Source organism: Typopeltis vanoorti, chromosome 3 (assembly GCF_054136105.1).
Source record: "Typopeltis vanoorti isolate ZY-2024b chromosome 3, IOZ_Tvanoo_1.0, whole genome shotgun sequence".
In the NCBI taxonomy this organism is placed as follows: domain Eukaryota; kingdom Metazoa; phylum Arthropoda; class Arachnida; order Uropygi; family Thelyphonidae; genus Typopeltis; species Typopeltis vanoorti.
In genome coordinates this window covers 78,567,395-78,591,951 of record NC_143551.1, presented here as the reverse complement: position 1 = coordinate 78,591,951, position 24,557 = coordinate 78,567,395, and the positions used below count along the sequence as shown (strand labels likewise).

The window sequence follows — 24,557 nt, the reverse complement described above, 5'->3', positions numbered from 1 at the left end:
TGACTGAAACAAATAAGACAAAAACTGGTGAAATTTTTCTAAGCAATAAATACAAAATGTTATATTCAGGCAATAACAATCAAGGAAAAGAAGGAGTAGCTATAGTATTCAACACTAAATACGAGGCTAATGTTCTTGAATAGCAGACAATATCAAGTAGAGTGATGTGGACAAATATCAGAATGGAGAACTGGACACTGAGGCTTATTTTGTGCCTATGATCCCACAGAAGGGTCTACTAAGGTAGAAGTTCTACTGCCCTCCGATTACTCCTTCTTAACCAGAATTCTTTTTCTGATGTACCATAACAATATACCATTAGCTGGCCTCTTAGCAACTCAGACTATGACTGGGTTTTTGCTTTTCTGTAGAGTGTGTCTCTCCCATGACTTTGGCACTATGCTGGTACAGTACTAGTTCTTGGTTTTAATCATGATTGAGACCAGATTTCCAGCTTTACACTTAGCCTGCAGAAATACCATCATCAAAAGCAATTCTGACTTTGAAATGGGCATATGCAGAAAGCCTGCATCCTAGTCAAATGGTAATAACCTTGTCCCCTGCCAAGGCTATTCGGTACAACTTGTAGCATTCCATTTCTCTCACATCCAGATACTGTAACATCACCAGAAGATAAGGCTGACGTATTGGCATTATTTTCCCCATCCTGGCATTCTTGCAAAATGACCAAGAAACAATTATCACTCCTTTAGCAAGAAGAGCTCACTGCATGCTTCCATTGGTCTGTTGTCAGAAAGACAGCAAGAGAATTCCAAATATCTTGGAGATTTAAGTCTTCTGATTCTATTGGTACCTTTTCATCTTTCGTCTTCCAGTTGTACTTACTCCAAAATGAACATTATCTTGTATCTTTACACTCGTGTGCCATTTACTCTATAGCACTGAAGCAAGGTGCTTCAGTCCATACCAAAAAAAGGTCATTGATTTTGGTGTGTTTCTAGCTTGAAGAAGTAGACCACTTTTTGCTTTTCTTATTGATGATGCCCCATCAAGATTCCAATCTATGTGTTTCATTTAGCATTGTATTGTGTGGTGTGTGTTAAAAAAAAGTTATTTTTTTTTTAACATTTTTTAACATTAAAAAAAGCCCTCTGTATATACAAACATGCCAGTCTTGCGCTATTGCAAGAACAGATCTCTGCAACGTGCATCAGCCTCGCTGCTTCCTGTGCTGGTGCCATCAGCTCATTATAGTTGTTCTCAGCAATCCTCAACCCTGAGTTTTGGTACATTTTCTTGGACATTTTAGAAGAGCATCACCCAAAATATTCTTCAAATTAAGAAATAAGCATATCAAAAAGTATAACAGTCTGTGTAATTCTAAATCCCAGCTGCAAATTGAATCTCTCCATATAGTAGCTTCAAAAAGCCCCAACGAAGATGCTGCCAGTTCCCTTAGTCTCGGCTACAATTTTGTTGTATGAATGCATCTGTAACTTAGCCCCCGAAATAACCAATAACATCAGACTTTCACCAATATTTTTTCCCATTTTTGCCTCTGAAACGTAATCTAGCTTATGGCCAACTTGTTGCTCTCAGAAAGCTACAGAAGGATAAAAGTATTATCACCAGATCAGATAAGGATAATGCTACAGTTGTCCTTAATGCTGCTGAATGCAATCATAAAATAGATATTCTCCGAGACTGCTTTACCTACGTCCCAATAGATTGTGATCCTACCAAAATGCAAGTTAAAAAATTAAAAAGTCTATGTAAAAAAAGTATGTTTCTAGCCTTCTCACAAAAAGAACTCAAACCCTTTTGGTTCTTGTTATTTGTTACAGATGCTTGTTATCTTTGACATCACCTTACTGTTTACTAATATTCCTTTGAATGACACCTTATTAAATGGTTTTCTTTCTGATGGCATTTCCATGGTCCTGAAACTCATCGCAGGAGACCCAAATCGACCATTATACACAGAAATTCTATCATACCTCTCCTTGAATCCATTCACCATCAGGGAACTCGCAATCCGTTCCACTCACCACACAAAAAATATGGTCTGCACACGCCTACTAACCACACTCTTACACAGCGTCCACAGATAGCCCCTACTTCTCTATTTCTCATATATTAAAAAATTCTGCTTGCATCAAATTTATAAAACCCCTTTAATATCTTAAAAGTTTCCATCATGCCCCCCCCCCCTTTTCTGCCTATCGACTGAACTTTGTAACCCACAAGCCTTCAACTTTTCTTCGTAGGGAGTATTCCACAGACCTGTCACCATTTTGGTCACTCTTTTATGAATCTTTTCGACCCTCCTGGTCCCCGAGAAACCCAGGTGACCAAATCCATGTGCAGTAACTGAATTATAGCCTAATAAAGAGGGATAATAATTTCCTTATTTTTACTTGTTAGTGTGTTTTTTTTACCAACTTTTGCAATATGCCCACTGAACTTAACTCTTTGTCCACCATTACCCCAAGTCCCTAGCCTCATCAATTTCCTGCAAACCAATACCATCAATGTGATACACCATATGCAACCTTTTCAACCCAAAGTGCATAACCTTACATTTTGCAACATTAAATTGACAATCATTATTCTTTGCCCACAATGCCAATTTATTTAAATCATCCTGAAGGATATCTACATCACCTTTATCAACTATTGCTCTCCCCAGCTTATGCAGAGTTTTGTATCATCAGCAAACAACTGAATATCCCCTCATAAATCTTTCCTTATATCATTGATATACAAATTAAAGAGTAGTGGCTCTACTATCAAACCCTGAGGTACTCTCTACTAGTCACCATCATTCTCCTAGACTCCATCCCACCATATAATACTCTCTGGTGTCTTGTCCATCAGCCATCCCCTTATCCATGCTACTAACCTCATATCCATTCCCATCCTCTCCAGTTTTTGAAATAGTTTTCCATGTGGTATTCTGTGGTTAGATCCTGAATGAAGGAATCTTGCAAAGAAATCATTCATTCAGAATCTAACATACTAAACTTACTAACAAAGAGAAATACCTGCGCATCAGCTGAAATCAAAAGTGAAACTTCTTCACTTTATGTATAAATTTGCAATTTTTATCTTATGTTCCATGTACTTTAATCTTTTGATCACTACTAGAATTAAATTAGAGAATGTTGTAAAGGAAGAATTTTGTTAATATTAATTTTAAGCCTCACTTAAGCTGCACAGATTAACTGTGAGTCACCAGATAGTTACTAAGTAATAATTCTTAGAAAGTATACGAGTACACGTGTCCAGCGTAATGCCAGTGGCAGTAGCTTACACGGAATGTATGTTGACATGTATTCCGTGAATCCAAGAGCATAACAGCATCGGGAAAGCAAGGGATGAACCCAATGGGTGAAAAGATATGGGTTGTGTGCAAAAGGGACTCCAAAAAAGGGGGGGGGGGCTCTAACGAAGAATATAAGGGGACGAGCGCCGTATCGGAGGTCTCTTTTGTCGTATCAAGATTAGAATAGTGAATTTATAGTAACTGAGTAACATAAGAATGTTTGTTTATATTATCTTATGAATAACATTGCAGAAAGGAAATTTTGCTTAACTTCATATCATTTGGAATCTATCCCAATTTTCAATTACTATGTTTTATGATGTTTCTTAACCTTTGATTTAATTTATAGTATGTTAATTTCTTAACTCGAGTTTTTTTATTTAGTATTGAGTCAAATTGAGCGTATGAATTTTTGTGTATTCTGTTTAGATATTCCAGTAAACATGTCATATTTACCTACACCTGAGTCATGCTTGATTATGATTCCAAACTGCCACTTATAAAAATAGAACCTATTTTGGCGGGAAGGAATTATAGATTTAGGTCACGACTGCAATAATCTGAATCTATACGGCAGTGTTAAAGTAAGATATTGTGTAAGAAAGCCTCAGAATCTAGTATTGTCTCCCTGAGCAAGGATCCTTTTCTGCTATAGGATACTAGCTGGCGCAGCAATATATAAATTTGCCAGTATCCGAAGAGGAAACAATCCTAGATATAAGTATTCATATTTATGAATTTAGGGAGACAAAACACACGTGTTGAAAATATTATTTTACTGATTAATAATAAAATAATAACTTTATTTCTTCCAAGGACCTCCTGCCACACCTAACTCACCCAGGGGTTTACAAAATAGATTGCACATTTAACATACCATGCATAGGGGAAACAGGGCGAACCATCCCAACCAGAAAGGATGAACACAAACATCACATAAAATACCTTCATTTTGGAAAAACCGGCCTTTCTGACCATGCATTCCAAACATACCACAAAATTGATTGGAAAGATACCAAGTCCCTACACTGTACCAAAACTTGGTTCGAGCGGAAATTCAAGGAAGCATGTGAAATGCTCAAACATGATCTGAATAAAAATGATGGTCTAACCATTCCAAGAATGTGGAGGACCCATCTATAATCTTGATAGCAACCACGAGGAAGGAAAGAAAAAAGGTGTAGTGTTTTTTTTTTTTCCCTGAACATTCAATAGCAACTTTTACTGTACAAATCCAAAAGATAATCGTAATATAACAATATAAACTGTATAATTCCAGAAGAATCCTAGCACGTGGACTTTAGCAGAGTTTATTGTAGTTTTTTTTTTTTTTTTTTTTTTAATCAATCGCTAGAGGGCAGGCTAAGAAAAAAGATTAGTTAACAACGTAGATGTACCTTACCTGTATAGAGTGCAACAGCATGTAGCTTGTTTCTTATACACATGTATCCTCCTGAAGATGACCTCAATACAGGGGTCGAAACATAAAGTTATTATTTTATTAATAATCAGTAAAATAATCTTTTCAACACATGTGTTTTGTGTCCCTAAATTCATAAATATGAATGCTGATCACCGTGTAACCTTAAAAGTAAGAGACTAGATATAAGTATATTAGGCCCAACATCTGAGGAAGTAAAATAGCGATAGAAAGATAGAATAGGAAGATATAAAGCAGTAAAATATAGAGAAAGCAGCGACATAACAATAGAGCAGCGGTAGAATTTTAATTGAATAAGGTTTTAAATAAGATAGGATTTAATCAAGTAACAAACTAATTAAGTATAAAATTAAGAAAAACAACTATTTAACACTGTCAAATGCCTTTGTAAAGTCGAGCAGTATCATGGTGTATCCATTACCTTTATCCAATTCTGCTGTCACTTTGTTATAAAATGTAAATAAGTTACTAAGACAGAGTCTACCCTTTACAAAGCTGTGCTGCCCACTATAGCATATTGCATCCCTATCCATCCACTGTTGTATTTTACCTTCCACCAATTTTTGGAGCCATCTTTATCTTACCCTCTTTCCACTCCCTTGGAACTCTGCCAGAGATGAGACTTAGATGGAACAACTTTGCAAGAGGAAATACCAATTCTCTTGTACATTCATGTAGTACATAGTCTGATATGCCATCTAGTCCTGCAGCTGCGTTCACATTCATATTTTTTAATATGCTGAACACTTCCTGTTCATCTACTTCAATGTTCATCTATTTAACACTGTCAAATGCCTTTGTAAAGTCGAGCAGTATCATGGTGTATCCATTACCTTTATCCAATTCTGCTGTCACTTTGTTATAAAATGTAAATAAGTTACTAAGACAGAGTCTACCCTTTACAAAGCTGTGCTGCCCACTATAGCATATTGCATCCCTATCCATCCACTGTTGTATTTTACCTTCCACCAATTTTTGGAGCCATCTTTATCTTACCCTCTTTCCACTCCCTTGGAACTCTGCCAGAGATGAGACTTAGATGGAACAACTTTGCAAGAGGAAATACCAATTCTCTTGTACATTCATGTAGTACATAGTCTGATATGCCATCTAGTCCTGCAGCTGCGTTCACATTCATATTTTTTAATATGCTGAACACTTCCTGTTCATCTACTTCAATGTTGATATGTGTCTCTAACATCAGCAACTGTCAAAATCTCCACCTGGATGATACATACACCTTTGCAAAATGATCACTCAGCAACTCAACTATTTCTTTTGACTCGGCCACCTTCCCGCCTTGAACGATGTTTAAAGTCATTCTACCATAATTGTTTTTCCTCTTATCTATTCTATTCCTTTCTGCCATACAGCTAGTGGGGATAGATATGCTACCATACTAGGGAGATGATTATGAGCAAGGTGGTTTCCTGTTGCCTTCTTGCCATATTATATCCTACGGCTGTATCCTGTGTGTTCACGGGGCCGGTTTGCCTGCTTGCGGGATGAAAACCCCGCAAGCAGGCAAATAAACTGGCAGAAAAATCCCTGCTGCCCACGCCTAAGACCGACTAACTTGACTATGGCTGAGGAAGATCCTTAAGCTCCTCATGTCATCAACAGGAATAGAGCCTAGGACACTCCTTCCCCAGGCATTTGGTTGTGAAGCACGTAGCCACTAGGCTAACCACGCGGACTTTTCCTCTTACTTACTACATAATGAAAAAACTCTTGGATTTACTTTGGCCTATTTGGCTAGTTCTCTCTCTCATAGTCTGATTTGACCTTCCTTACCATAGTCATCATCCTTCTTACTTGCTCATGAGTATGCTGATCATTATTTTCTTTATATTTTCCCCACGTTTTCTTTTTTTTTCAGCTCTTGCTTTATATCTCTACTCATCCACGTAATTCTAATTCTTAGAAAGTATACGAGTACACGTGTCCAGCGTAATGCCAGCGGCAGTAGCTTACACGGAATGATTTATACTCCTGACCTTTGGTATGCAGTCTGATACTACTACCCCTCAAGCAATCTGATCACTTGCCATGCACTACTGACATTCTTTCCTTGTAGCTTCTCAAGTCACAGCACTGTTCCAAGATGACTCCTGAGTCTCTCATGATCACCAGCCTTATGTTGAACATAAACCCCTTCTTGACCAAGAACTGAACAGAAGATTTTTCCATAACCAAGTGTGTCTACGTTGGTTATGGAAACATCTTCTGGTGCTATTATCAGATCCAACATTCAAACTCCTAGTCCCCCCCCCCCTTCTATAACATGTTGTTTCATGTAATTATCCCTTAGCAAATCTATAAATCCTACTTCCATTGTGCTATGCCTCCATTTCCTTCGTCCAATTGATGTCTCCCATAATAATTGTTTCGGCCCACACGCATGCTAATTTGACGATACATGGCATCTACATCTTCCTGTGGATCTGATCTATAGCAGCATCCAGCAATGTATTTTGTCCTATTTTGCTTCTGTTGCTTCTATCCCCCGCTAGACAGCCTCAAATGAACCATTTCTCTCAGATCTAATATCCTCTTTGACGTCTAATTTTGTTGCTTGTAATTCTGCAGTTGTCAGAATTACCTTATGGAGGATAGAATGTTCCTTCTATTCTCCCTGAAAATACAATACCCTTTACATTTCATCCCTGTAACTGTATCATTTTCAGTCAACCAGGTTTCAGTGATGCTTATAATTTTTGGCCAAGCTTACCAATGTCAAAATCTCCTCACCCTTATTCCTGATACTTCTTGTATTCTTGTACATGCATTTCTATGTCCCTTTGTACCCATAGTCACCTTTGTGTGATGTCATTACCAACTCATTTAAATTGGAGACCTGTGAAATCCCATTCAAAATTGCATAATCATTACTATACCATGCTCTATCACAGGGATATGACCAAACTCATGCATGATTTCTTCCTCACTAATATCTCTAGTTTCCCTTGTTTTGCACTACCACTTTCTCACTAAACAACACTTTCTCCAAACATCTCTAGTTTCCCTTGTTTTGCGACCACTTTCTCCAAACATATAATTCTAAAACCATTCGAATGCAGTACATCAGGCATACAAGTCCTTTTGTCCATCAAACTCACTCCATACATCAATAACCTGCACACTATTCTTCCTGCACAATCTTCTCATTGATTCATTGGTAGTCATGATCCTTCTTCTCAGTTCTGGATCTTCCCATATCTTAGATATCTTTTTCTTTGCCATCAATTCTGGATATTTTTCTTGGAAGAACAAAATTTACAGATATAGAGAACTGTTATGGGTTCCCCTCCCTCTCATCCTCACTTGCCATTTTTTACTTGGAAAATTTTGAAAAACAAGCCATAGACTTAGCCCCCTCCTCTCAAGCTTTCTATCTGGCTAAGATATGTAGAAGATGTGTTCTCTGTTTGACTTGGGGATACATTGGAAAAAATAACCAAGTCCTTAAAAAAATTACAACTTCTGAACAGCTTTTAAGTTAGCCTTATCTGTCCGACTAAAGATCAGCTCTTCCCTCTCTCAGTGCCTGAAGTATATAAAGTGTACTGTTCCCGCAAGTTGGCATACTTTGGACAGATAGGTAGATTGCCACCATCTGCATAGATGGACACAAAATAAACATCTGTAATCATGACTATGGTTAATCTGGCCTTGTGAACCAATGTTGGATACCACTCACAGGAACTTCTAAAAAAAAAAATAAATAAATAAAAACACTATGCTTCATTGCAGTAAATTTAAAAAAGAAAGACTGTTTTTGAAACCTGCTGCTGCACTCAGAAATCAACTGAATTTAAATAAATACAGATGCAAGAAACTTCCCAAAGTTTGCGAATCATTAATCCTCAGAGAACCCAACTTAATCTTTCAGGGATTACAAACGTCCGTAGAGGGCACCTCACCCAGATAGGACTTTAGGGTCAGATCCACGTGTTTCATTTAGTATTACGTTGCCTCTGTGTTTGTTACAGGTGTTAGTTTGTACTCCCTGAAGATATGTGACTGAGACAAAATATTGAAAAAATTGAAATAGTTTTTAATCCTTTTACAGTGCTGTTGTTAGCATTCTATTAAATCTCCTTGTAATCTATATTCCATAATTTGTAATATCATTTTTGTAACTTTTCTTCCTGGCCTTTTCACTGCTTCTTTATCTCCTTAGAACACAGGAGATTAGCTTTGCACACAATAGTTCAGATGTGGTTGTATCAAGGCTTTGTAAAGAGGCAAAGTGTGACTTCTTTATCCTCACATAAGGAAGTCGTTTTGTCATTGTTCATTTCATCATATTATCCTGTGAGTTGTATTTACAATTTTTGCTGTGACCTTTGAACTTCAAATTCCTATCTGCTATGGAATCTCTAGCTTCATCAGTTTCTCTGAACATAATCTCACCAATATAATATGTTGTTGGATGTCTCATCATGCCAAAGTGCATAACTTTACTGAAATGGCTGAATTGACAGCCATTATCATTGCACACATTTCCAGCCTATTCCAATCACTTACTGTATATAAGTCTCTGATTGCACTGCTTATCTTTGCATCATCAGCAAACAGTTGAACATCTCTTGTCAGGTCTGTCCTAATATCATGAAGGACTGAGCTTTGACAGCATTGAAGTCTACAAGGGTGCCCATCCTTTTCCTATTGAAATATAGTTTAGGCCATGAAAACAGAAGTAGGGAAATGGATGGTTCGAGAGCCATTTGTGGATATGCATTTTTTTTTTTTTTTTAACTGCTTTGGCACACTTTTTTGAGAGCCAATGCTTGGATGAAGCCCTTCATTCCTATGAGGATGATTTCTTTCTGAGCAGATGTTGGACCATGGGGAGGAAGTCCAGGAAGTCATCCAATTTGGCACCTTGTACTGCCAAATGCCATGAGACCGAGAACTGGTGGATGAAGGTTGTTCCATGGCAAAGGAGTCCACAGTATATTTGGAGGGGGCTGTTAGGAAGAGATCAGATGTGTTGGCAAATTGTAGAGAGTTGTCAGGTATTGTAATGGGGAGATTGACAGTCTGTATTAGGTCATTTGCTAATGGCAAATACCTTGGCATCCCTACCTGCTTGATCAGTGAAACTGGAAAAGGGAAGCCAGTTTGAGGTATGAATATTGAACTCTCCAAGAAGGACGATTTCACTGTTTTGGTATTTCACCTGTAGAAAATTGAACTTTAGAGAGAGAGAGAGAGAGAGAGAGAGAAAAGTTGATGAGGTCAGAGTTTGGAGAACAATAGAGACAGCAAATGAAAGTGGCAGGTTGGTTTGGTAGAGAAATTTTGAGCCAAAGCAGATCAGTGGGGGAGGGGGGGATTCGAGGTTTTTGCGATCTCTGACATGGAATGTCAGTTCTGATGAATGGTGCCTAAGTGTTGCCCTTGTGGCAGTAGGAACTAAATAATGTGTAATATTGGGCAATTAAGGTGGACAATGGTTGTTGATGTTGCTGGGGGGGGGGAATCTGTTAGGAATAGTAATTCTGGTTTAGATGATTGTAAGTGCTGGTGCATGTCATTTATACTGCTGTTTAGTGGATGCAGACATTTTTTGTTGTTGTTGTTGTTGGATTTTTTTTTTTTTTTAACTATTTTTAACCTTAAACTATTTTTTGTTGAAGACACTTTGTGATCTCCATTAAAGTCATATTTCTTTGGGTGTGATCCATTAAATGTGAAGAACAAGAGATAAAGAGGAAAAGGACATGCAATGCAAGGTAACACTTTTGCAACACACTGTCAAGTCTCCTTTTCATATGTGGCCTCAACATTTCCCCTCTGAAACCATTGTACTTGGTCTTCCTCAGGTAACAAACTAGTAAAGTAAGTAGTGGCAACAGGATTTGACACTAGCTGATCAGTAAGCCTCCAGATTATTTGCTAACTGGTTCAGTCTCATGCACTACTCAGCAGCTGTTTTTATTTCCATACCCCAAATGGAGGATAGATTAGAGTCCCTTACAGTGTGATAATTAGCATTAAGTAATGGGGACACAGTGTCATATAAATTTTACCATATCTATAGAATAACTATAAATCATGCATTTTTCATTCAGAAATTTATGAATATTAAATTTATTAAATCAGGACCTTTGTAATAAGTGTAGGCAAAATTCCATCATTTTATTCTTACATCCATTCTAATGCTTCCCAGTTTACAATGTTAAAATTTCATTCTCCTTATACCAAAGTTTTACTGTGCATGTGTTTTTTGTCCTCCATTATCCTTTGTTTTGTCATCCATCACCTGCCATGGAGTGATACCCAGAATACTAAAATAATTAGGTTTTTTTTTTTTTTTTTTTTTTTTTTTTTTTTTTTTTTTTAAGTAAATTAAGGATTTGTTTTCCAGACAGCTTGTGAGCATGCATCCAACATGTGTAAGACTTGCCCATCTTATCCACTTAAAGGCAAATTACACTCCTTGAATGTCTAGAAGTTTATAACTATGAAGCTGGTGGATGATAACCAGTTTCTTTCTTGACTATCATATCAAGAGCATGAATGCATATGAGTATTTTGTGTTTGCATACCAAGAATACTCTAGTGAAAGTATCTTGTTAATCATACTAGTTTTTCTTGGAAGTTTTTCCACTTGGTTATGCTATAAATTAAAGATACCAAGATATATACTTGGTTTAATCCTTGAACCAAGTATAAGCAAACAAAGTTTGTGCCTTTTATTAGTTAGTATCCCATAATGCAAAGCACATATCCTTACAGGTATGTATAATGCTATGCATTATGGGAAGGGTCACTACCCAGACTGGTTTTGACCTTTACTGAGGTTTCATCAGTGGGAGCCAGACCCAGAGATGATACTAAAGTTGGTAAGTAATGCAGAAGTCATATTTTCATATATGAGTTGCCAATACGTGTATATTTCATGCACAAACTTTGTTTGCCTACACTTGGTTAAAGAATTAAACCAGTTACATAATTTCTTGGTATCTTTAATTTATAGTACAACCAAGTGGAAAAACTTCCAACTATCTCTGATCCATAGTATTTTAATAATAAGGTGTGATGTGACACCTTTTGGCAACTCGTATATGAAAATATGACTTCTGCATTGCTTTAACCTTAGTATCACCTCTGGGTAGTGACCCTTCCCATAATGCATAGTATTATACATACCCATAAGGATATGTGCTTTGCATTATGGGATACTAAGGCAAGTGATGTGAAATCATTAGCTGCTATATACGAGTTGCCCTAGTCCTGATTATATTTCAGACGCAAACTTTGTTTGCTTACGCTTGGTTAAAGGATTAAACCAAGTATATAATTTCTTGGTATCTTTAATTTATAGTTTTTCTTGCAGTTTTCTCATTAGAATTTGAGGGAATTAAACTTATCTTCATATGCTAAAAGTAAAATAGCTTTGCACCACTGAAACCAACTATTCCAATAATCATTTCAATAGTTTTTGCCACTCCTAATAAATCATCCAATCCAGTCATCTTTATACTGCAAATTATTTAATTGTATTTGTCTCAAAGAATGTTATCCAGCCAAACTGTATTATTACATGGCACCTCAGACTCATTACTATGCTCTTACCCATAAACTCTTTTAGGTTATTAATAATCTTGACTGTTTTCATGGACCATTTCAGGAACTCAAGATGGTGATTCAGAAGTAACTCAAAATGTAGCTGATGGAAGAGAAACAGATCCTGATCACCAACCAGTAGAGAGTCATAAAGAAAACAGAAATGAAATCTGTAAGTACTTATAATGCTCAATGATATTTAAATAACTTTTTGAAGTTTCATAAATATGTCACGCTTCCGAATTAATTTATTTCACAGATTAGAAATAAATTAAAGAAAGGAAAATAAATTTCTCTGTTGACAATGTGAATGAAATAATATATGGCAAATAAATATGGTCTTGTTCATGTTGAAAAGAGTATTTTTTAAATTTTATTTTATTATTATTTTGAAGTGAGCCTGTGTAGCTCAGTGGATGTGGCGTTTGCCAACCACGGCGCTTGGCCGCACGAAGGAAGACTTGGTTTCGAGTCTAGTCGGCGACTAGAGGAAATTTTTCTAACCCTTTTTTCGACCGGTTCCCAAGTTAGTCGATCTCTGGCACAGGCAAGCAGGTTTTTCCTCCCGGAAACTAGGGTTTTTCATCCTGTAAACCCAAGAAAATCGACTGTAGAACCCACATTATTTCAGACATTAAATATATTGTGTTAGGGTTAGGGACCACGAGATGACGGCACATTTGAGCCATCTCTCTTCACTGAGTACCGCTTAATTGGTGATAGCCTTGGGCCATCTATCTCTGATTGGTACCAGAGATTGGAGATTGAACTGCCCACTCAGTCTCCAAAAGTTAGATAGGGCTAAATGGCCTCGCCTACTCCCCGTATACGGGAATAAAAAGGTGTTAGCTGATTTTTTTATTTATTTATTTTTATTTTTTTTTATTTTGAAGTTTACGTTGCTAATTTAAGTTGGATTGACAAATGAATTTTTATAACTTGTATTTTATTTAGAATCAGAACTCTTAGTATATGTATATTTCATTGGTGAATAAACCATAATATATCATCAAATATAGAGACTAGAAGGAAAGGATTGCTACAGAGAAACTGGTGTAAGTTATGCATACATAATGATTCTAACTGAATCATTGATTATGTATCATTTATTTATTTAATCAAACGGAAATACATTTTTTCATGGTACAAATTCTAGTAGGTACAAACAATTCTTTTTTCCAAAGTTTTATTGGGTTTGAAGTTCATGGCTATATTGTGAGTGGTCGGTGCATTTAGCACTTATGTAAAATTGATGATTTTCATCTGGTTTTTTTTTTGTGTTTTTTCTTTAAAAATTCTTTTATAGATACTATGGTGCTCTGTCTCACAGAGCAACATGACTGCAAAGCAGTCTAAACTAAGCGAACCATGGTGATGCTGCATTGCGTTCGTTATTTTTTAATAGTATACTACTGTGAATGTTTGTGTTTTTAATGTTTTCATAGCACGTTTTTACTTTGCAATATTAAATATAGCTGTAAGATGGTGCCAAAAACTCTCAAGAAATGAAACACTAACAAGAAAGTTTGCCCTTGAAAGAGGACATTGAAAGTGATTTAACCTCCAAAATCAGAAAGCAGATTATTATACAGACAACATGGGAATTACAGAAAGTCGAGTGGCATTTAAAAGAACACGAGAAGGATAAGAAAATTAAGCAGCAAAATGAGAAACTGCAAAACACATAATCAAGTAAGTTAGTGTATGATGAAAATCAGGTAGGTAAAGTTGCTTGTAAAAAGAAGGATAAGATTTGGTATGGTAACTCTATCATAAAACATGCCATCAATGAGTGGGTTATAACTTCAAATTTTCTCCCACATTTGAAAAGCAGAAAAGCAAAGCAAAAGAGATTGTAATTCTAATAGGTACAAACAACTTAATTAGCAATAAGTTCAGTATGAGAGTGGATATGAAAAGGTTTTTGGAAGAAGCAAGAGTGAAAAGTGAAAATCATAAATATAATGCCTGGATATGATAGAAATGAATTAAGAAGAAGGCTGTGATTGCAAACGTATGCTGTGTGGAGTGAGTTTGAGGGAAGAATGGATTTGTATAAGAGGGATGGCTTATTTTCGAATGCATTTGGTATCAGCAGTCATGAAAAATTATTAATAACAGTGTCAGGGAAACTAAATTATGATGGAAAGAATGGTGAGAACCTGTGTGTAAGAGTGACAATGTGTTCTGTGTTAATGATGGGAATGGTCATTATCCTGGAAATGATTGAGGAGAGAATGATCTTGTTTTCATCCAGTTCTGACCTATCAAGCATGTGCAAGGATGTCTACATAATTAAGATACTAGATAAGAACGGAGATTTGCAAGTTGTTCAAATGTGTCATGCAGACTGTAGAGAAGAGTATGCAAAAAAAAAGCATTCAGGTAACTTATGTTTGTATGTAACTACTAAGAGTATCAGAGACAAAGGGGTAGTTTGTTGACTTGGTCAATATATTGGAACCTCAGATTATAGACATCAGTGAGATGTGGCTATCAGAAGTAGACATATTAACTGTTACTGCATATAAAAGGCACAATATATTTAGGAAGGATAGGCAAAGCAGGATTCAAGAGGAAGGGACATATTGCTCATGATATTGGATGACTTGAATCCATTTAGCATTGAGACCTATGACTGTAATACCAGTAACTATTTTTCATGTGGCAGTGAGTTTGAAACCATCTGGTGTGAGGTGGATTCTGACAAGATCAAATGTACATGGGGGGGGGGGTGTTATTACATAACTAGTGGACCAGTTTTAAGTGATGAAGAAATGCATTACCAAATAAAGATGATTAATACTAAATGAATAATCATAATGGAGGACATTAATTAGTTATTAGAACACTGATTAGATAGCAGAAAATCTCAGAAGAATGAAGCTGAATTTATTCAGGTGTTGCAAAACAATTTTCTCAAGTAGCATGTGATAAAAGGAACTTGGGGTCAAAGAGCATTGGATCTGATTATAGTGTCAGGTGAGGGTTTCAGTTAAAGATGTAACTATTCTGCCTTCAGATGTTTAGGCATATACATTGATTCTCAGGCATCGCATTGTTTTAGGAAATTGACAACATAGAGTAGATATTAACTAAAATATTTTAATTATTGCTTCCTATATTTTGCCAAAGTTAAATTGGTACCTTCAGGGATTAATACACTGGTATTAAACATGTGCACACAAGCACACTTCAGTAACATAAATGGAATAGGAGAGATACAAGATGACCTAAAGTGTCCTATAATTACGTCACCTGTTGGCTTTGGTTGAGTGTACTTGGCTGTTGAGTTGAATGTCTGCTGATGAAGATTTCCCATATGAGAGGTAGTTTGATACAACCATATTTGTTTAGGATAGGATAGTTGGTAAGAGCTGCAGCATATTTGAGGAAAAGTCTCTGAAATTTACATTGCTTTGGTGAGTCAAGTTTTTTTCCCCAACAGATCCTGTGCCAGGTATCCAGGGTATGGTCTGCTAATCCTGAGCAGCCATAGTGGTGGAAACAGGTGTAGTCCTGGTGCACTGGTATATGGATGTTGGCTGTCCTGCCTGTTTGGCCATAGTACGAGCAGTTACAGCTGCAGAGTACCTGGTACACTCCAGGTAAATCCAATGGCTGTAGCTGGTCTTTGGGGAGAGTGGATAAGGGTTGCTTCTAGTTTTCTGTGCAATTCATAAATGGTCACTAGATTGTGCTTTTTTAAGGTCTTGGCCACCTTTTCTTAGATGCCATGAATATAAGGGATGATGATGGATTTGCTCTATTCTATATTAGGAGGGGGGGGGGATATATAGTGATAGAATTCTTTTTATCTGTTGGGAGGTATGGCCATTGACCAGCAAAGTGTTTTTCATGTGGGTAAGTTCTATGGTGAGTGCAGTGCTATCTGAGCAAATTAATTTTGCCTGGTGGACTAAGGTTTTAACAGTTCAGTATTGTTGGAAGAGGAGATGATGTGACTGTTGACGGTGTGTGTGTGTGTGTAGAGGGGGGGGGGTTCTGTAGACAGTTAAAGTCAAAGATTCATTTGGTTGTTTTGTAACCAGGGTATCTAGAATGGTCAGACTTGTTATTTTCTGTTTCTGGTATGAATTGGATCCTAGGATGTTGGCTGTTCAGATGGGATAGGAAAGTGTGTAAGGTGTCCAGGCCATGTGCAAACACGTTGTCCACATAGCATAGCCAATTAGTGGGTTTAAGGGGGGGGGGGGAGAGAATTAAGGGCATTCTTTTCAAATGTTTCCATGAAAAAGTTAGCTGGGGAGGAAAAAGAGGGGAGCCCATGTCTCTTCCCTCTGTTTGTTTGTAGAATTTGAATTTTCCTTGCCAAACAAAATAGCTCGAGTACATGGTGAACCGAAACATGGCTGAGATATTGAGAGGAAATTCTGCTTGGATAAGAGGCAGTGTCCTTAAGTGGGACATTTGTGAACAAGGAATTCACAAATGTCACTTATTGAAACTGTCTCTCATATGTTAACCCTGATGAGAAAAACATTCATCCCAATGGTTAAGTATACCCAACTAAAGCCAGTAGTAGATAGCATAATTATAGAACTTTAGGGTCATTCTGTATCTCTCCTGTTCCATTTTTGTTACTGGAATGTGCCTGGGTGCACATGTTTAATACCAGTGTATTAATCCCTGAAGATGCCAGTTTAACTTTGGCAAAATATAGGAAGTAATGCATGAATATGATGCATGTATTCTGCCTTCAGTTGATAATAGTGATCATGCAGTACTCACTTGGGAAGTGGCTAAGTTTACAAATATTCCATTCAGAAAAACTTAAATGCTGATCTCACAAAGCAGGAAATTATAATCCTGGGATCTGTGTCATGGATGGAAAGAATATCATCAGATATTCTTTCCATCCATGATATATGGGAAGCATTTAAAAAAATACTTAAATGTTGCAGTATCAGAATGTATTCCTAGAATTTGAAGATTAAATAGGATAGGTGTGAAATGGATGTGTAATCTTATTAAGCAAGAGATTTGTAAGAAAAATTCAATGTGGAAGGAGTACTAACTGCGTAAGGATGATGTCGGTTATGAAAATTATAAGGAACGGGCCAGAAAAGTCAAAACTGTGATACAGTAAGCTAAGTCTTGAGTTTGAAAAGAAACTGGTCCTCCAAGCTAAAAACAACCCAAAATAATCCTATCATCATCATGCTCTAAGTAAAAGGAACGAATATGAAAAAATAACTGCTGCGCCTGAACACCATCTACTGAATGCAGATGGTGTTCCGATGCAGAAGTGATTATTCAACTAATGGATGTCCACTTTGCTAAAAGCTATCATCCAGATGTATGCAACATTGCACTCACTGCTACGTCTTCACTGGATGAAGAAACGTATATGAGGAGGAAGAGGTACTAGAGCTGTTTTTTAAAAAAATGAGAATTTGACATCAGACTGATGGGATATCAGCACAGATACTAAAACATTCAGCTGAACTGGCTATTCCTTTGACTGGGCCATATAATTTGAGTCTCAGATCAGGAAGATTATATAGGAGTGGAAAGAATGTGTGGTTATCCCATTGCACAATTGTGGTGAAGACTGATATGTCCCAATGATGGCTTATTAGTACCTCTAGAGTTGTGCTGGTAAAGAATTTGGAAAATTGGTTTGGGCTTGCATTCAGAAATTGGTTGGCAGAGAATCTGTACTTTGCAATGAAGCATGGGTTTACTAAGGGAAGGTCATGTTTGAGCAACTTGCTCACATTCTATAATAATGTTACTGTTGAACTAGACAAGTGGAATGGATACACCATGATACTTTTGGATTTTGCTAATGCTTTTCACAGAATACAGCATGGAAGACCGTTGCATAAATTGGAGAATATGGGTTATAAAATATTTTGGATTATAAAATATTAGCATGGATAAGGGGGTGGCTGATTAACAGATATCAGAAAGTGGTATACGGAGGTGTGAGTCTGCAAGATTTAAGGTAACCTTTGGTGTACCATAAGGATCAATCCTTGGTCCACTGTTATTCAATCTGTACATTAATGACATTGGGAAGATTTTGACAGGTGACATACATCTATTTGCTGATGATGCAAAGATAGGTAGGGTAATCAGAAATGTTGCTGATATGCAGTAGTTGCATAATAATTTGAATAGGCTGGAATTGTGGGCTTGAGAAAATGAATGTCATATCGTCAGTAATTGTAAAGTCTTTGGTGTGATTAGATATCCAGTGTCATATTATATCAGTGGGATTATTGCCAGAAGAAACTGATCAGGCTATGGATCTTGGAGTGTTAGTAGATAGGAAGTTAAAGTTGAGAGGACGTGTAGCAAAGATTGCAAATACAATTCAAAAGATAATTGCAATTCTGAAACAAACTTTCACGTGTAAAGATAAGGATGTCATTTTGACTCTTTACAAGGCCTTGATAAGACCTCATTTGGACTGTTGTGTGGGTCTGGTCTCCTGGTTTCCCTTTGTAATTCTGATACAGTGGAAAGAGTGCAAAGGAGAGTTGTAAAAATGATATCAGGATTGTGGAATACTGATTATGAAGACAGATTGTAAGAATGTACACTGCAGATACTTGCAAACAGGAGAAAGAGGGGGTGATATTATTGATTCTTACAAACTTCTGAAAGGGTCATACAGGATTTCAGTTGATGGAATTTTTCATTTTATGAAAGGTGGAGAAAGGCAAGAGAGCATCCTTTGAAACTCAGAATGAATGTTTCTAAGAAAGGGGGGTGGGGTCAGGACTAGATTTTTCTCTCATAGAGTGGTGCGTGAATTGGAATGGATTGCCAATTGGATGTTGTGTGTGCAAGCAGTGTGAATGAATTCAAGAGTTTGATAGCTGGTTTGTGTAGTATGTAGCCTCCCTTGATGAGTCCCTGAATCCCTGGAGATCTTTCTTAATGATAATATAACCACATACTAGTTAGCAGAGTTATTAAGATGACTTCTGTTCTTATATTCTTATATCCTTGTATGTTCTTTCTTGTGGTTATATTTGTTGCTTTAATATCATTTTGTTCTAGGTGTTTATCAGAACTTTCCAGACCCCCCCCCCCTTGTATTTGCTGATGCTGCAAAGGTAGGTATGGTAATCAAGAATGTGACTGATATACAGTACTTTCAGAATGATTTGAATAGGCTGAAATTGGAGGCATGAGAAAATGGCTGTCAGTTCAATGTAAATAAATGGAAATTCATGCATTTTGATGTGATTAGATATCCAGTGTTGTATTATATTGGTGGGATTATGCTAGAAGAAACTGATCAGGCTAGGGATTTTGGAATTTTAGTAGATAGGGAGTTGAAGTTCAAGAGCCATATAGCAGTGACGGCAAATACAACTCAGGATAATTGGAATGCTGAAACAAACCTTGCCATGTAAAGATAAGTCATTTTGTCTCTTTATAAGGCCTTGATAAGAACCTTACATGGACTATTTCATGCAAGTGTGGTCTTCTGGTTTTCACGGTGTTCTGCTGATACAGTGGAGTGAGTTCAAAGGAGGGTTAAAAATGATATCAGGATTTTGGGATACTGATTATGAAGACAGATTGAGAATTTGTAGATGTCAGATAATAGCATACAGGAGAAAGAGGGATGGTATGATTGAGACTTACAAGCTTTTGAAAGGGTTATACAGGCTGCCAATAGATGGGATTTTTTGTTTCATAGAAGGGTGGGAAAAGGATGAGAGAGACATCCTTGGAAGCTGAGAATAAATGCCATTGAGAAGGGGTTAAGAGGTAGCTTTTTCTCTTAGAGTGATGCATGATTGGAATGGATTTTCATTGGATGTTTTGTGTGCAAGTAATGTCAATGAATTCCAGAACAGGTAAGACAGCTTTTTTGTAAGTTTGAAATGGAATAATAGCTCATAATTAAAAAGTATTTTACTTATGCACGCGTGTTATGTTTTCTTGCTAGTAATAACTATGATGACAGTGAAGTGTTTAGGAGCATCAGCAAATCTTATTTAATTTAATTTCATTAATACTGACTCCTTTATTGGACATTTCTAAATTACTCATCATATATTCCAATGTTAATGTGAAGAGTTTGGGAGAAATAATGTCTTCTTGCAAGATTTTAGTAATACAGACCTTATGAGTATTTTACCAGAACAAGTTACCATAAGGTGTTTTAACCTTATTAAATAAAAATCTCAGGAGGAGATATAAATGTAGAAAGTACTGTAGAAAGATGATCAGTTAGACATTTTATTGTATTTTCAACATAATTACCACTTGGTTTTATCCCTGACTAAGTGAATAATGCTTTTACTCTAACCAATAGGTCATTAGTTCCCACTTCAAGTTATGCAATTTTCATTTCATTAAAATGAAATTCAACTGAATGCTAGCTAAATTTCATTTTCCATTTTGAGACTTCATCTCACTTGTTGGGGAACTGAAGTGGTTTAAAAGTTCTTTGTCTGGTTGTCTGAAGCAGAATTTCCAGATTAACCCATCCAATATCACATCATTATCAGTTGTGATAATGGTGTAGATATATATATAAATAATGGGCATGCAATTATTGCTTACAGTATAACTCAGATAAACTGGCAGCATTCTACTTGAATGAATGTAATGATTCACTGAGTTAGACTGTAAGCAATAATTGCATGCCCATAGTTTTGTCTAATTGGAATCAGATAAAATAATCTAGCTCAAAATTTTTCAAGAAAATTTATTGCTAAGAGAAAACAAAAAATTTCAGTATGTGTGTGTTTTTTGTTGTCAAGTGAGCAGACTTATGTAGTTTTGGATAGGGTGGACAATATTGAAATACTTGATGACACAGAAGTATTTTATTAACTTGCAAATGAATACTAGCATTCTTATTGTGAATGTTGATATAAAACGAACTTCATTTTTGTTCAGAATGATTGCTTTCATAAAAAGTGTTATGATTATAGTCTTATACTCATTTTAAGTGGAGTTGCATACTGTAAAGAAGTCAGTTTTAATTTGATCTAAATTAAGTTTTGTTTGTTGTTTAAGTTGCTCATTGCTGTTGACTCTTAGCTATAGAAAAAAATCTGCTATAACATATTCTCGCTATAACAAACTATTGTCAAGTCCTAATCAAATCCCCCCCCCCCCCTCCATTAACTATATATAAAGTTTTTCTTGGGAGAAATCAGAAAAAATAAAAACTTTTTTACATATCATGAACATCTAAATACTTCGAATTGTTATCTGAAATCTTTTTGAAGTCTTTGCTGTCATAAAGTTTTCATCTGAGAAAAAAAAGTTTTCTTGTAAATGTAAATCATTTGATGACCAAAATATATTTTCATAGCCAGAAAATAGAACATTAGTTTTTATGCTTTAAAAAAAAAAATACAGCTGAGATGGCCTGCCACTACCTTTTTCCTGAAAAGAAGCCCTCATTTCTAATTCCATCCATGTCCAGATGAGCTTTGAGGCCCCCCTTTTTTTTTCCCCAGGGAGTGCTAAGTTAGCTATATTGAAGTGGAGATTGAAATTTTTATTTTTCTTCTTTCTTTTAGCAGACTGTTTTTATAATTTTGATTATCAGACTGATTCTTATTCTGTTAAGGTTAGATCCAGTGGTGATTATTATATTGGTTTGAAATTCGGTGAAATATAATCTAGTCAATAAGCATCCCTTTACAATTTAGTGTTTTGTTTTTGTTTTGATATTGCAATGCCATTAAAATAAGTTATGAATAATGTCCAACACCTAAGCCTGTCATCAATGTTGAATAGGCATTACGTAGATTTGAAAATATGGTGTTGATCAGGTCAGTCATTCTGTATAAATATGTGAAAGAAGGGATAACTGAAATTATTTGTCAGAAATCTTAACACATGATACTCTTCATTGTGCAAGTGGGGGTAAGGGGACTCAGCACAGTCTGCAGAAGTATTCATGGAATCTGTTGAAAGCTTTCAGAGAGGTTCAAAAAGTATTGTTACATTATTCCTGGAAACTGTTAAACATGGAATTAAAAGTAAATATGTTATGGCTTCTTTGGTATGATTTATTTAAAAGATAGAACAGTGACACAAATATAAATAAATGCCTTTTAATAAACAAACTTATATCTTAAGTGTGTTATGCGGCACTTGGTTTCAAACAGATCCTTGTGTAATTAAGAATTTGTGTGTATGATATCTACATGACATGAATGCTTTTGCTTTTCTATTTTTATAACTTTCCTTTTTTTTGAATCTTCAAATATACATGAAGTTGTGCATGAGAGCCTGTGTTCTGTATCTGGTTGAATTATTTGATCAGATGTGGAGGTTGCACTAAATATTCCACATTATTCCACACAGACAGGAAGAACTGTGGACATCCGCCTCAGTGAACACAAAAAATACATCCGGCACTTTCGCTATGGCAAGTCGGGTCTGGCAGGCCGTGCTTTGGATATCTGACACACAGGATCTATTGGAAAAAAACAAAAGTACTGCACAGAAGCTTCTACAAGTTAGAGAAGTTGTTCCTGGAATCAACAGAAGCTTTAAAACATACTCCAAACCTTAACAAGTATGACTGTATAAATCTACCAAAGATTTGGGAGACTGTCATCCTAAGACCAAATTAATATTTATTTATTTTAATTTTATTTATTTTTATTTTATTTTTTTCAAAACTTTGGACCACTCTTTTTTTTTTTTTAAACTTAGAGAGCACTGCATTAGGACTTTAGTCTTGTGTTGCACGCTGCAATTACTTATACTAGTCCCACTGTTATACCGAATTGTGGTTGTCTCACATTTATAACAAACTTTGTTTGTGTGCTGTGATGATGCTGAATATAATACCAGCAAAATATTAACTTTTAAGTTAATAAATAGTTATTATCTTATTAATCTGTGTTCGATTCAATACCATTTAAATCCATTTCAACATTCCACATTATATATTGCAACCTCTGTTGTACTGTGTAATAGAAGTTCTTGATTTTTTTTTTTTCTTTGCCTAGATACATCTCTGAATTCATAATTATCATGCTGTTATAAAAATGAAGAATAACTTTGTTCAAAGAAATTCTGTGTTATGTAAAACTAATATTGAAAAATATAAATTTCACAAAACAAAGTGAAAATGTAACGTGTGATCAAAAAGTTTCCAGACTGATAAGATGCAAGAAGTGCCATTGTTAATTTAGAGTGTGCAAATATGTCAGTCAGATGTAAATAGCTCATCCTTCTTCTTCTTCTTTGGCACTACAGTCCCATAGGCCTTGGCCTCCCATTTTTGGCCCACGTTTAATCATGTGTAATTGTCTGTGAAGTGTTGTGTTCTTAAGGCCGGTTTGCCTGCTTTGTGGGAGGGAAAACTCCAGATAAACTGGGGAGAAAAACTGCAGTCCACGCCCAAGACCGGCTAACTTGGTTATATCTGAGAAAGATCCTTAGCTCCTCATGTCAGTGACGAGAATCGAACGCAGGACACTCCTTTTCCAGGCATATGGTTGCAGGGTGCGTAACCTCTCGGCGAACCGTGCGGACAAATAGCTCATCCAGCAAGGTCATATATGCCATTGCATATTTTGTTTGATGAACAAGTCTGTTTTAAATTTTGCAAAAATTCTATTATGATCTTCAAATAGAGCTGGGAGCAGAATTCTAGACATGAATAGTTTTCGTGAATCAAAAATGAAATGGATTTTGCTGAAGATACTGACTAAAGGTTCTGTCTAGTATATGTCAGATGAAAATATATCTAACATCAAGAAACTGACTGATAAGAGGGCTCTTATCTTGCATAGCAGTTTTCATAGTTTATCCCTCTAGAATACATTCTTGGTTCATAGTTTCATCATTATGGAAAAACATGCTCTTGATTTCATTCACTATCAGTATCATTGGTAAAAACTTTTGTTCTTTTTCAGATATACTGATTCTTGGCATTTCCCTTATGCACATTCATCTTTTCTTCTCTTGGATGGATGCTCTAAATCAATGGTTTTCCAAGTTTTTAAGCTTAAGGTACCTGTTGAAATGATACTAGGCAACTCTGACTTTGCAAAACACTGTCCTAAATAATTGCTATACTTTTCAGTACTCCCTCTTTTGTATAATAATATAGATTTATCGTCAAAAGATATATTACAATAATCTATATTTAGGTGTCAGTCATTGATTTGCTGAGTATCAATCAGTTTGTTCAACAATTAATAAATATTATTTTTCATTAAATGTTTTTCATAAAAGAGGGAAAAAATTGTGTTAAAATTTAAAAATTAGTAGCACCCATTT

At 36.0% G+C, this 24,557-nt stretch overlaps 1 protein-coding gene across 1 annotated transcript in view; it reads left to right on the top strand.

Moving 5' to 3' along the window:
- The window catches only part of und (methionyl aminopeptidase und), a 219,942-nt gene that overhangs the window by 9,187 nt on the left and 186,198 nt on the right, over positions 1–24,557 (top strand). The window contains exon 2 of the mRNA XM_090415735.1: positions 12,370–12,477. Within this exon, the coding sequence (XP_090271861.1) occupies positions 12,370–12,477 (108 nt within the window). The remainder of the gene's footprint in view (positions 1–12,369; positions 12,478–24,557) is intronic.